We start from the raw sequence: 13,506 nt of genomic DNA, 5'->3' as shown, positions 1-13,506 counted from the left end.
AAACTTCTCAATGTACCCGGATCTCATCTATCTCTCCATGGACCTCTCATCCACATCCTGCTTCTGGCCTGGAATGCACTACCTCTTCATATCTGCCAGGACAGTTACTCTTTCCTACTTCAAAGCCTTATCGAAGGCACACCTCCTTCAAGAGGCCTTCCCTGGCTAAGCGCTCCTTTCCTCTTCTTCCGCCCCCTTGACTTGCTCCCTTTATTCTTCCCCTCCTCCCAGCCCCACAGCACATATGCACATATCTGTAATTTTATTTATTTATTGTCTGTTTCCCCCTCTAGAATGTAAACTCGCTGTGGACAGGGAATGTGTTGTATTGTTATTACTGTACTCTCCCAAGTGCTTAGTACTCTGCACACAGTAAGCGCTCAATAAATGTGATTGACTGACTCATTGACTGATTAGCAGGACTGGAAGAACCTGGGTTCTTATCCCAACTTGACCCCTTGTCTGCTATGACTCAGTAAATACCGCTAATTGATTGATCGATAGATTGTTTAGTGTCTTGACTTGGTTCTGCTATTGCCTGACTGCTGACCTTGGACAAGTCACTGAATGTCTCCGGGTGAGTTTTCCCGCAGGCAGAATTGGAACTGGGAAAGAGATGAGAATAAATGAGATGGTATCTGTAAGAATGCCTAGAATCCCCTCAGGAGCAAGGTGTCACATAAAACCGAGAGATGTTTCATTTCAGATAATCCCTTCCTCGGTTTATCTGCAAATCATTAAGAGTGAGACATGAAATGTAGGGGTGAGATCTTCAGGTCACCCCATCATCAAACAAGTGGGAAGGGTAAAGTGAATAAAGAAGTTCCATTTCCCAAGACTGGGAAAAGTCATCCTATCTTTAGAATCTAGACAGAAATGGGAAGAGGGAAATCTAAGTCCCATTTTAGCCAGGCTTTGTACTGCTTGCTTTAACTCCAATGATAAACAGTTCCATAAAAGATCTTTTCCTCAGACCAGAAGTGGAATAACAATGTAAGTTGTCTAGACTCCTTACTGGATCACTGTGGGAGTTTAACCAATAAAGTCAGGTTTAACGTTTATGGGATTCACAAAGCTATTAAAATGTCAGATGATAGTAATGTCAGTAAAGGTTGTTGCTGCCATCACCTCATATAATTGAAAGAGATTTGGTTTGAGAGTCATGCCTCAGTATTTCAGAGCTGGAAAGGGGCGTTTTTTTTTCCTCAGTCCTCCCTTAATACCCCCCAGATTCCAGCCCTATTTAGCATCCAGCCTGTACCAACTGCCACCCCTGCCAGGTTCCTTACATGGCCTGGATTGGGGTTTGAAATATTCAGTTTCATGGTTTCCACTTCCCAAAGTCGCCAGATCAGTTCTCGGTCCCACATTTTGACTGTGCAGCCACACCCTTGTTATTCCTCGAATGAAATGATTTAATTGGCTTTTCCTATTCTTAGGCAAAGAGAAGATAAACAGGAGAGATAGAAAGAGAAGACATTTAACTCCATTTTTTTATGGTACTCGTTAAGTACTATGTGCCATGTATTGTACTCAGCAGTGGGGTGGATACAAGATAATCAGATCGGACAAAGTCCCTGAACCCCAGCAGCTCATGGTCTAGATATTTGGCTATGCTATTCAAGAGTTTTGCCTTGGGCACATTACCTTACTCAGTGTACGTTGAAACATGACTTTCTGGTCATTGCTATGGTTGCTACAGCAACTGTGGCAGAAACCAGTTGTGTAAAAGGCCTCTCCTTCTAAGCTGCAGGAAACTTTAGCTCTAACAAGTTTGTCTTGGCAGGACCTCTGCTGAAAGCTTTGCACACCGAGTTGGAAATAATAAAAGGGAAAAGGTGATGGCGGGTGGGGGAGGGGGTGCAGTATTAAAAACAAAATCAAGTTAGGATTACTAGGGATAATACACCTGATTTTCTTGTTCTTCTTGAGGCTGTAAATCCATTTGGTGAGCTGGAGAGAGGAGAGTAAATTTTAGACTCAATCCCACAGCTTCAGTTTTGGGCTGTCAAACCAGCACCTACTGGTCCATAACATTGAGGAGCTGGAAAGGATAGGAAGAGAGTAGAAAGATAAGGGAAGCTCTTTTCAAAGACTTTCCAAAAGCTTTGCCTCCTAGCTTACATAACCACTGCAGCTGATTACGCCCCATTTTTTGTCCAAGTCTGATGAGGCGATTTATGCTCCAGATTTAGCATCCCGTGACTTGGTTCTGTTGCTGTTCTGGCTAACACCTGGGAGTAGTTAACATCTTATTGAATTCCTTTGTAAAAACCACAACTGCTGAACCATTAAGGCATTTAGTAAGTGTTTACTGGGTGCAGAGCATTGTATCTCAGGCTGTCTTCACACCAGCTCCCTTTTTCCTGAAGTCTCATGCTCTATGCCAACTTTCTAACTCGACATTCCTCTTCACAATTTCTCCTCTGATCCATTGCACAACCCCTGACCTCCAGCTCTTCGGAACCTTCCGAAAAAAAGCAAACAAATGGAAAAAAAAAACAAAACGACTTCCACCAAGAGGCAATCCTCACTTACTATTAGCATTAATTTGTATGAGGATGTATTTTATCACAGTTTAATCATTTGATGACAATGTTTACTCTTTTGACTAGTGAATGCTTGCTATTTGTGTTTGCTTGTGTCTTTCATAACACTGTGAGTTCAAGGGCAAGGACACGTATCTTTCTTCTGTTTTATGCTACCAACACTTTGCCCAAATTGTATCAGCTCCATAGCCCGAACGCCTAGGGAAGCATCTGACTGGACCTAAACTAAATCTACTTTTCACCCTTGTCTTCTTGAATCTTTTGGCTTGATGCAGGAGGCATAAGGGGCTCCTTCCTCGGAAGGTTTACGCTTGAGGAATTAAGCCCATGTCAGAGTTAAAAGGTTGCTGAAATTTTTTTATTAGTTTCCACTGAGTACAAATTTAACAAAAAAGTTACCAAGGCTGCCGGGAAAGCTCGTTCTTAACTTGGGAGTAAAAAGCTTGATTTGTGTTTGTTTTTGGTGTTTTGCTTTCTTTCTTTAAAATATAAAAAAACACAAACTATTTCTACTTAGACAGCCTGTCTATTCTAAAGGGAAAGGAGGGGAAGGGAAGGGAGGGGAGGGAGGGGGGAAATGGGCTCTGACTCCTAGCGTTTCAGAAGCATCAAGCAGCAGCAGCAGTCTGCCACTTGTTCACACAGAAGGCCCAGCAGTGGGTTTGCTGGGCTCACTGATGTGGCGCTTCCTCATTGCTTCCTGAGCCAGGTCACAAGTGATCATGCCATTAGCCACCTGGAAAGTTCCTGAACTGTGGAACAACAACAACAAAAGAAAAAAATATGAGAGAGAGAAAAAAGTGAAAAATAGAGAGGTTTTCAATTGCTCCAAATCCTTTCCCTTCCTTCCTCTAACAAAGACATTAGCACTACGGACTACTTTGGGAAGAACTACAACTTTAGGATTTAGAGGAAAAACCTAGACAACATAGGTAAGTCAAACAAGACTTCTAGAGTTCTAAACACTCACTATCTTCCATCCCGGCCACTCTTCCTCTCCCCTACTCAGTTCCAGCGTATTCTGATCTGTTTTTGGTCCTCAGTGTTGATGGTAAGTACTCAGTCTCACTGGAGAGGTTTGTATAGGATGAATGAATAGCATATTAGACAGACAGTGCTAGCCCCATACAAGATAAAGCTAGCTCCTATCCTCCGAGTTTAGTTTATATTTGTCATGACCCTTATTCTTATCCCAGGCATTTCATTCTTAAATTGTTCAAGGTTTCCAGGAAATCTCTCCCTAAAATGAAAGCCTACTTACTTCTCTGGGGATTCCAACACCGTTGTCATGAAGGGATGGCTTGATTTTCCAAAGAAGAAGCTAGCCCACCAGTGGCCCGGGTCTGACTTGGGAAGACCTAAGGAAAACAGGACAGTGGTTACTAGGTCTAGCAACAAATTAAGTGGCATTAAAGCATGGGGCCACATAACTTATTTCCTGACCTGTGTCTTGGGAAAATACCTCAAGCAAATAAATAATCTAACATTCTAATCAAATTTTGAGCCAGGTTGTTGGGTGTTATTTTATTTTCAATACCAGTTTCTGGATTTTGTCCATCAATGCTGTTTTCACAGAGCAACGGCATAACTAAGGTTCGGTCCCAGTGATTAATGAATCTGTCCTACAAACCAGTGATATAGAACAGCAATCAGTCGGTGGCTTTAGTTACAGTGAAGGCAGAAAGTTTTGGGGGTCACTCTTTCTGGACAAAGAAGGCTTTATCCCTACCTGGATGGTGGGGGATAACCTCCCCAGAGTATTCAGCACTTCCACAGGAGCTGTTGCTGGAAGTGGAACCCAGACGTCCTATAAAGAGACATGCCCATGTTTAAGAATATATGCATGCATTTTGCTCCCATTATTCAAATGGGGGCTTTTCTTGGATTTGCATTAAATTATTATTATTTTTTTTGAAGGCCAGACTTGTCTTTTGCCTAAGTTGATAGTATAAGGATATCACCACCTCAGGACTGAGGGGGACTTTGAGATATTCCCATCTTATTCTCCTTTCTCCACCTAAATTTATATTGCAAGTTTTCTGGGAAAAATAAGCACTACCCTTTTCTTAAATTTCAGGGAAGAAATTCCACCACTTTAGTTTATCCACAGAAGTATGCAGAAGAGGCAAGAGATTCACTAGCTGGGAGACAATCTACAAGTCTCCCCATACCAAAAGCAAGCCATATTCAATTATAAATTTAAATGGGTTTTGTAGTTCTGTGGAAATTACCATTACTGGGTGCTGAAGGATAACTGTCCTGGGGTTATAACTAGAGTTGTGGATTCTGTAGGCAAATAGTCTCTGGGGGATGTAATCGAGAAAGTCATTTCCCCAATGCTGTTACATTCTTGAAGGCTAAGGCAATTCAGAACACCTCTGCATTTACTCTGGCCAGAAGACGTTATCCAGAAGGGCAATGGTTTTCTAAAATCAGGGTGGAGGTAGGACAAATGTGGAGCCAATAGGGATATGTGCAGAAGGGGAGAATCAAGATGTCCTTTGCGTCAGGGCCTGCCATCATTTCTGCTAAGCACACTCGCTGGGAGGGAGGGGAAAGCAGCACAATTAAGGCCATGTCACAAGCTTAAAAATGACTTGTTCTTAGCCAAAAATGTTATGTTGCTTTCTTGGAATATTAGGTTTCATCACCAATGCTAGATTTAATTAAATGTTTTTGGAAAGAATTCTCAAAATTCAGTCTCCTACAAAGGGGTGAATAGGATGAATGTAGGTTTTACTTCACCAAATCCCACTACCTCCAGACTACGCAGTATCCATTAAAGCCCAAAGGTTGGAGGTTGAATCCACATTATTTGAGGGTCTAATGAGTGAAAAGCCCACAGAACATTCGCTGCCCTGAAGAAGATTAAACAAAATGGAAAACTGTGAAAAGTAAGCATATGGGATTCATTACCCTAGGAAGTTTTCTAGGCAGAAAATGTTAAGAGGGCTAAATAAGTTTGTGGATGAAGGGCCCATAATTGATAAATCTTTAACCAGAAATGGATGTCGAGGAGGGCAATCATCATCCTATCTGTCCACTCATCTTCTGACCATGATAGGAGAGAGAAAACCTAGGAGTGATGGTCCACTGGCCCAACCAAGGTTCAGCCTAGATCATCTTTTTACCTCTAACTGAATAATCCCAAGCACCAAGGTGATGGTCTGCACCCTGCCAAAAACTCAATTCGTACAAACATGTCACAATTCTCCCCCTAGATACATAAAATCAGACTAAGAACTTACGCCGGTAATAGTCATGGGTTGCTACAAGTGAGCCGCTTGACGGGATTGCTGCCATTTTTCTTGTTCTTGTTTCTTAGGCTGATGTAAACCTGGAAAAAGGAGAAAGGCATGATCAGACGAACAGCAAACGTGCTTATCTCATCTGTTCTACCCAAAGCACATACAAGCCTCCCCCAGATCTGAGCAAACTGTGAGTGAACGCTGAGCTACAAACTTTCGTCGATTAAGAACCTTAAAGTTTCATTTGGTCGGATAATGATGATAATAATAATAATAATAATAATAATGGTATTTGCTATGCACTATGTAGATACAAGATAATCAGGTCCCACATGAGGCAGATCCCAATGAAGACCACACCACATCTTTCGATTCTACTGAAATTGGGCCTTCTCCTTGTGGATTTTCCTCAGTGAAAGAACAGTGAAATCTTGTTTACTTTGCTTTTGCAAGTGATCCAAAATATTGAATGTCTTCTTAAAGTAATGTTTCCCTTTAGTACCTACCCAACAAAGATACCCACGGAAAAAACAATGTTCCAAAAGGTAATCAATAAAATAGAACAAGCAATGTTTTATTTTCAGTGCTTAGAACAGTGCTTGGCACATAATAAGCGCTTAAATATTATTTTCAATAAGTATTGTTATGAACAATTTCTGGATTTCCTAGTGCTAGACTACAGCACTACAGAACAGTTCAGCACAGTTTAAATCGCTACATTTAGTTCAATTTTAAATATTAACAGCTGTATTTCTCCCACCTTTATTTACTCAGTGACATTGGGTCCGTATCCCAGCAGTGCCTCAACTTTTTCCCTCTACACTGTAAACTCATTGTGGGTAGAGAATGTGTCTTTTGTATTGTCCTCTGTCACGTGCTTAGTACAGTGCTCTGCCCTCAGTAAGCGCTCAATAAAAAATAGACTTGACTGAAGCAGCTCAGCAAGGAACAGTTCACATGCATCACACAAAAGAACCTGGAATTTTTTCATGCTGAATTTTTTTATTCTTATCGATGACTGTGTGGCAGAAGAGACTGAAGAGACCATTTTATCACCAACAGTCCCTTATGTACTGTGTAAACCATCTCCTTTGGCAACGCAACCAGTTCCTTGGCTTAGTCTAATAGACGCATTTACTCAAGAATGGTCACCTTTTTTCTGGCTGCTCGACAATGGGTCAGTCTTTCATCCACTCTTCCCTCTCAGTAGCTCACACCTATATCCCACTGTTTAACGGGGGTCTTTAAATCTCCTTAGAAATTCAGGGATATTTATTGAGCAGTTACCGTAGGCAGAATACTGTAACAAAGTGCTTAAGCTGGAAACATACTTTAAACTCCCCACTGGCTGCACCCTAAAGGCCAGGAGACAGAGAAACATATAAAAATACTCGTTTCCAGGAATCCAGTATTTTTCAAAGTGGCATTTCCTTCCCCCACAATCTGTGTTTTAATGTTTCATGACTCCTGATGTGTCTGTAATCCCTTCTCCCCATGCAAGCTTCTGGGAAGCAGCATGGCTTAGTGGAATGAACACGGGCTTGGGAGTCAGAGGTCGTGAGTTCTAATCCCCGCTCCGCCACTTGTCAGCTGTGTGACTTGGAGCAAGTCACTTCACTTCTCTGTGCCTAAATTACCTCATCTGTAAAATGGGGATTAAAGACTGTGAGCGCCAAGCGAGACAACCTGATTACCTTGTATCTATCTCAGCGTTTAGATCAGTGTTTAGTACATAGTAAGCACTTAACAGATACCATCATTACTATTATTACAGTGCTTGGTAAGTGCTTAAATAATAATGTTGGTATTTGTTAAGCGCTTACTATGTGCAGAGCACTGTTCTAAGCGCTGGGGTAGATACAGGGTAATCGGGTTGTCCCACGTGAGGCTCACAGTCTTGATCCCCATTTTACAGATGAGGTAACTGAGCCACAGAGAAGTTAAGTGACTTGCCCACAGTCACACAGCTGACAAGTGGCAGAGCCGGGAGTCGAACCCATGACCTCTGACTCCCAAGCCCCAGCTCTTTCCACTGAGCCACGCTATTATTGGGCTGTGAGCCCCCATCCCAAAGGGACAGAAACCGTGACTGAACCCCCTCTATATACACTCTCCCAACCCGTGGTTTAATGGAAAGAGCACAGGCTTGGGAGTCAGAGGACGTAGGTTCTAATCCCGGCTCCGCCACTCGTCAGCTGTGTGACTTGGCCCGAGTCACTTCGCTTCTCTGGGCCCAAGTTACCTGGTCTGTAAAATGGGAATTAAAAGTGTGAGCCCCACGTGGGACAACCTGATGACCCCGGATCCACCCCAGCGCTTAGGACAGTGCTTGGTAAGTGCTTAACAAATACCATCACCATCATTATTAGGAGCACTCTGCACACACTAGTGTAGTACCAGCAGCAGCAGCTCGTCGATGTCCCGATCCCGTGCGGCCGGGAATGTGTGGGAAGGAAGCGGGATGGTGAGGAGGGGGGGCTCCGGGGCGCTCCCCGCCCTCTGCAAAACCGGCTGCAACCGGCTCGGCAGACCCCTCCCACCCCTCTGCCACTTCCCTATCCTGTTTGGGGAGGGAAAGGGGCAATTGCAGCTTCTCCCCACCCACCCGCCCAATGAAGGCTGGGCGGAGGGGGGGGCGGCCAGGCCCTAAACCAGCCATTCAATAGTATTTGAGCACTTACTATGTGCAGAGCACTGTACTGAGCGCTTGGAAAACCAGCCGTTGCACCCTGAAAAGCACTGGGGGTGGGGGAGGCCGCAGCTCGTTCCCTTCCTGAAAGAAGATGGCCCCGGAGGGAACCTCCCACCGCCCCCCAGCTCCAGCCATTTCAGCAGCAGCTGCTGCTGCTGTCTTTCGGGCCGGCTTGGAGGGAGGGAGGGAGGGAAGGGGACACACAAAAGCCCCCCGTCCTTTCAACGCTCCGCCCTGGGATTGGATTTAGGAACCCTCCCCCCGTCCCGGGGTCGGTCCTCCGAAGCCAGCTCATCTGGAGATGGCCGGGGAAGCCACCATGGGCCCCCGGGGCTCAACCCCAGCTTTTCGCTCATCTGCGGGCTCGACTGGGGGGAAACCTCCTATTGATGCATTGTTGGTTCCTTTTCCTCTTTCTTTCTCTCTCTCTCTCTCTCTCTCTGCACCGAGGACCAGGAAGGAGAGACAGGGAGAAACTATAAATATTAGCGGGGCAGGAACTTGGGCAAGGCAGGGTAAACCGAGCCAGGGCAGGATTTGGGGGGGACGGGCTCGGGGGCAGCAGTTTCCCTCCCCCTTCTACTTTGGGGGGAAGAGGACAGCCCTCCATCCTTCATCCCGGAGGCGGACTGGAATCAAAAACTCATTTTCGGCTGGAGAGAGAGTCAGGTAAATAAGCCCCGCAGCTATAATCCGCATCGCTCGAACAATACGACAGCCCCCCGAATGGCCGTTCGGAGCCGTTGGGCTAGCGGCTTTGTCTTCTCCGCCCCCCGACTTCTGGCCTCTTTCTTTTCTAAAGTTCATCCTCCCTTTGGTAGCGCTTCCAGCCGTTATTCATTTTCTGTAACGTCTCCCGGCTTTAAGGGTCCGAACCTCCACCGGGACGCGTTTGTGTCCTAAGTCACCACGGCTTCCTCGTTAAACAGCGTCTACGAAAAGCCACAGCTGTGCAACACCGTAGTAGACGCCCGGGGGGATGGTAAAGAGGTTAACCCCGTCAGTCCTATTTATTGAACGCTTACTGGGTGCGCAGCACTGTACCGAGCGCTTGGAAAGTACAATTAGAGAGGCAGCGTGGCTCAGTGGAAAGAGCCCGGGCTTGGGAGTCCGAGGTCACGGGTTCAAATCCCCGCTCCGCCACTTGTCAGCTGTGTGACTTTGGGCAAGTCACTTCTCCTCTCTGGGCCTCGGTTACCCCATCTGTAAAAGGGGGGTGAAGACTGTGAGCCCCACGTGGGACAACCTGATCACCTTGTATCCTCCCCAGCGCTTAGAACAGTGCTTTGCACATAGTAAGCGCTTAACAAATGCCATTATTATTATTATTATTCGGCAACAGATAGTGACAGTCCCTACCCAACAACGGGCTCACAGTCTTACAACGTCTGCTCCCTTCAAGCCCTGGGCGATTAAACATCAACTGTATTTATTGAGCGATTATTGTGTCCCCCAGCACTGTGCTAGACGCTTGGGAGAGGAGAAAAGGAGTTGGTAGACACGTTCTCCCCAGTGTGAGATCGTTAAAAGCAACGCATCTAAGTTTACTTTTAAATACTGAAAAGTTGTAGTCAGTGTGATGGTCTGAGGCCTGGAATCTGTCCTACTTTTGTGGCACCAGAAATGGAAACTTTCAAAACGAGGTAGGAGGCCGGCTCGGTCTGATGTACACGGAATGGACGTTTCACTTGCCCACGAAACGGAATATAATGTCACCTTCAAGGTCTGACCACCTCCGTTTTCACAAACGATCTGGGTCTGTGGCAGAACTGCGCCCAAATCACTTGCTTCCGCCAATGCGAAACACGAGCGACACGTTCATTTCTAACGGTGTCCATCGGCGGCCTGGCCTCGCACCTCCTCGCTAATCTCAAACTTGCTAAGCGAGAAAAAGAGTGAATTATTCAAAATTTCTGCTACTATTGCAAATCTTTCACGGAATGCCTCTCGTAACCCTCCTCGTGTCGGACCACCACTTTCTTCCTCCAAGGACTTCACCAGAAGCCATTCTTCCTTGCGATTAAAAAAATGCGCAGCCAGGAATTTTGCAAGTACAAATGCACTAATGAGATAACCGACTCCAACATCAGACAGCTGTACGCGGAGAGGGATGGCCTCTATCTGTTGCCGAATTGTACATTCCCAGCGCTTAGTAATAATAATGTTGGCATTTGTTAAGCGCTTACTATGTGCCAAGCACTGTTCTAAGCGCTGGGGTAGACACAAGGGAATCAGGTTGTCCCACGTGGGGCTCACAGTCTTCATCCCCATTTTACAGATGAGGTAACTGAGGCACAGAGAAGTTAAGTGACTTGCCCACACAAAGCTGACAAGTGGCAGAGCCAGGATTCGAACCCATGATATCTGACTCCAAAGCCCGGGCTCTTTCCACTGAGCCATACAGTGCTCTGCACACAGTGAGCGCTCAATAAATACGACTGAATGAATGAAAAGTGATTTTACCTGCCAACAATTGGGGGTGGGGGGAGGAACATCCATTTTTTTTCTTAAATTCTTAACGCTCGGCGTGGGCACGGAATGTATCTATCAACCCTGTCTCCCAAGCGCTTAGTACAGTGCTCTGCACAGAGTGAGCGCTCAATAAATACGACTGAAAAGTGACTTTATGTGCCAACAATTGGGGGGGGTGTCCATTTTTTTCTTAAATTCTTAATTCTCATCATGGGCAGGGATTGGGTCTAGCAAACCTGTTGGTACTCTCCCAAGCGTTTAGTGCAGTGCTCTGCACACAGTGAGCGCTCAATATGATTGAAAAGTGATTTTACGTGCCAACAATTGGGGGAGGGCATTTTTTTCTTAAATCCTTAACGCTCATCGTGGACAGCGAATGGGCCTACCAACGCTGTTGGGACCCTCCCGAGCGCTTAGTACAGTGCTCTGCACACAGTGAGTGCTCACTACCGATTTGTACATTCCAAGCGCTTAGTACGGTGCTCTGCACCCAGTGAGCGCTCACTAAATGTGACTGAAAAGTGCCAACAATTTGGGGGGGGGGACATTTTTTTCTTAAATTCTTAAGGCTCGTCGTGGGCCCAGAATGTGTCTCCCCAACCCTGTCTCCCAAGCGCTTAGGACAGTGCTCTGCACCCAATGAGCGCTCACTAAATCCGACTGAATGAAAAGTGACTTTATGTGCCAACAACCTGGGGGGGAGGGCATTTTTTTCTTAAATTCTTAAGGCTCGTCATGGGCACTGAATCTATCTACCCAACCTGTCTCCCAAGCACTTAGGACAGTGCTCCGCACCCAGTGAGCGCTCACTAAATACGACTGAAAAGTGCCAAAAATTGGGGGGGGGGGGCATTTTTTTCTTAAATTCTTAAGGCTCGTCATGGGCACAGAATGTGTCAATGTGTCCCCCCACCCTGTCTCCGCAGCGCTTAGGACAGTGCTCCACACCCGGTGAGCGCTCACTAAATGCGACTAAATGAAAAGTGCCAACAATTTGGGGGGAAGGGGGGCATTTTTCTCTTAAATTCTTAAGGCTCGTCGTGGGCCCAGAATGTATCTACCCAACCTGTCTCCCAAGCGCTTAGGACAGTGCTCCGCACCCAGTGAGTGCAAAGTGCGACTGAATGAAAAGTGACTTTGTGCAAACAATTGGGGGGGGAGGCATTTTTTTCTTAAATTCTTAAGGCTTGTCGTGGGCCCAGAATGTGTCTCCCCACTCTGTCTCCCAAGCGCTTAGGACAGTGCTCTGCACCCAGTGAGCGCTCACTAAATGCCACTGAATGAAAAGTGCCAACAATTTGGGGGGGGGAGGCATTTTTTTCTTAAATTCTTAAGGCTCGTCGTGGGCCCAGAATGTGTCTCCCCACCCTGTCTCCCAAGCGCTTAGGACAGTGCTCTGCACCCAGTGAGTGCAAAGTGCGACTGAATGAAAAGTGACTTTGTGCCAACAATTGGGGGGGGAGGCATTTTTTTCTTAAATTCTTAAGGCTCGTCGTGGGCCCAGAATGTGTCTCCCCAACCCTGTCTCCGTAGCGCTTAGGACAGTGCTGCGCACCCAGGGAGCGCTCACTAAATACTCCTTTGCAGGTGACTGTCTGTCAACGGTGTCGGCCCCCCCCCCCCCCGCCCCCCGACGGCCCAAGGTGAGTTTCGCGCATGCGCACGGCGCCCCGGCCGCCACGCCCCGGCGGCTCCAGCAGGGGGCGGCAGAGGGGCGGCGGGGGCGCGCGCGCGCCCGGCCGGCGTCGCGGCGGAGCTCGGCTCGCGCCCCTGCCCCGTCCCGCCCGCGCGCCGGGGACGGAAAGGCGGAGCGAGCGGGGCGGGGGTCTCTTACCTTGGGCGGAGGGTCCCCTGGGCGCCCCGCGGCTGGCGATCACTGGTGACTTGGCTGAGGAAGGGGAACGCTAGGCCACAGAGCCCATTTGTAGAGGAGACCACGGGAGGGAACTCCACGGCCACCGACTGTAAGAGATCTTCGGATTTACGAGCCGTAGGGGGGACCGGGTACCCTCTTATATAGGGCGGCGGCGCGGCAAAGCCGGCCCCTCTCTAGTCCGGGCCCCGCCCACTCCCCGGCCCTGCCCAATCAAAAGCTCCAGCCGATCCCAGGCCCCGCCCACTGCCCGGCTCTGCCCGATCGAAGGCTCCGCCCACTCCCGGGCCCTGTCCAATCAAAGGCCCCGCCCCAACCCAGGCCCTACGCAATCACAAGCCCGGACCGATCCCGGGCCCCGCCCACTCGCAGACCCCGCCCACCCACCGGCCCCGCCCAATCACAGGCCCCGCCCGACCCCACGGCCCCGCCCAATCAAGGGCTCCGCCCACTCCCGGGCCCCGCCCACTCCCCGGCCCTGCCCAATCAAAAGCTCCATCCAAACCCAGGCCCCGCCCACTCCCCGGTCCTGCCCAATCAAAGGCTCCGACCGCTCCCAAACCCTGCCCACTCCCAGGCCCCGCCCATTCGCAGGCCCTGCCCAATCAAAGGCTCCGCCCCAACCTCAGGCCCCGCCCACCCTCAGGCCCTGCCCAATCAAAGGCTCCGCCC

General features: G+C 47.9%; 1 protein-coding gene across 2 annotated transcripts; it reads right to left on the bottom strand.

Annotated features, from left to right (window-relative positions):
- Positions 1–2,885: 2,885 nt before the first annotated feature.
- On the bottom strand, positions 2,886–13,017 carry PPDPF (pancreatic progenitor cell differentiation and proliferation factor). 2 transcript variants are annotated; one of them, XM_039912876.1, is made up of 5 exons: positions 12,796–13,017; positions 5,798–5,886; positions 4,279–4,356; positions 3,811–3,907; positions 2,886–3,301 (listed from the first exon to the last, which is right to left on the bottom strand). In XM_039912876.1, the coding sequence occupies exons 2-5, from the start codon at positions 5,850–5,852 to the stop codon at positions 3,187–3,189; spliced, it is 345 nt and encodes a 114-aa protein (XP_039768810.1). In that variant the 5' UTR covers positions 5,853–5,886; positions 12,796–13,017; the 3' UTR covers positions 2,886–3,186. The 2 variants fall into 2 exon arrangements, with proteins under 2 accessions (XP_039768810.1, XP_028926240.2); XM_029070407.2 differs by lacking the exon at positions 12,796–13,017 and adding an exon at positions 4,087–4,171 and having other exon boundaries at positions 5,798–5,848.
- Between the last annotated feature and the right edge of the window lie 489 nt (positions 13,018–13,506).

This window comes from Ornithorhynchus anatinus, chromosome 8 (genome assembly GCF_004115215.2).
Source record: "Ornithorhynchus anatinus isolate Pmale09 chromosome 8, mOrnAna1.pri.v4, whole genome shotgun sequence".
NCBI classification, from domain to species: Eukaryota; Metazoa; Chordata; class Mammalia; order Monotremata; family Ornithorhynchidae; genus Ornithorhynchus; species Ornithorhynchus anatinus.
This window is presented reverse-complemented; position numbering and strand designations above follow the sequence as displayed.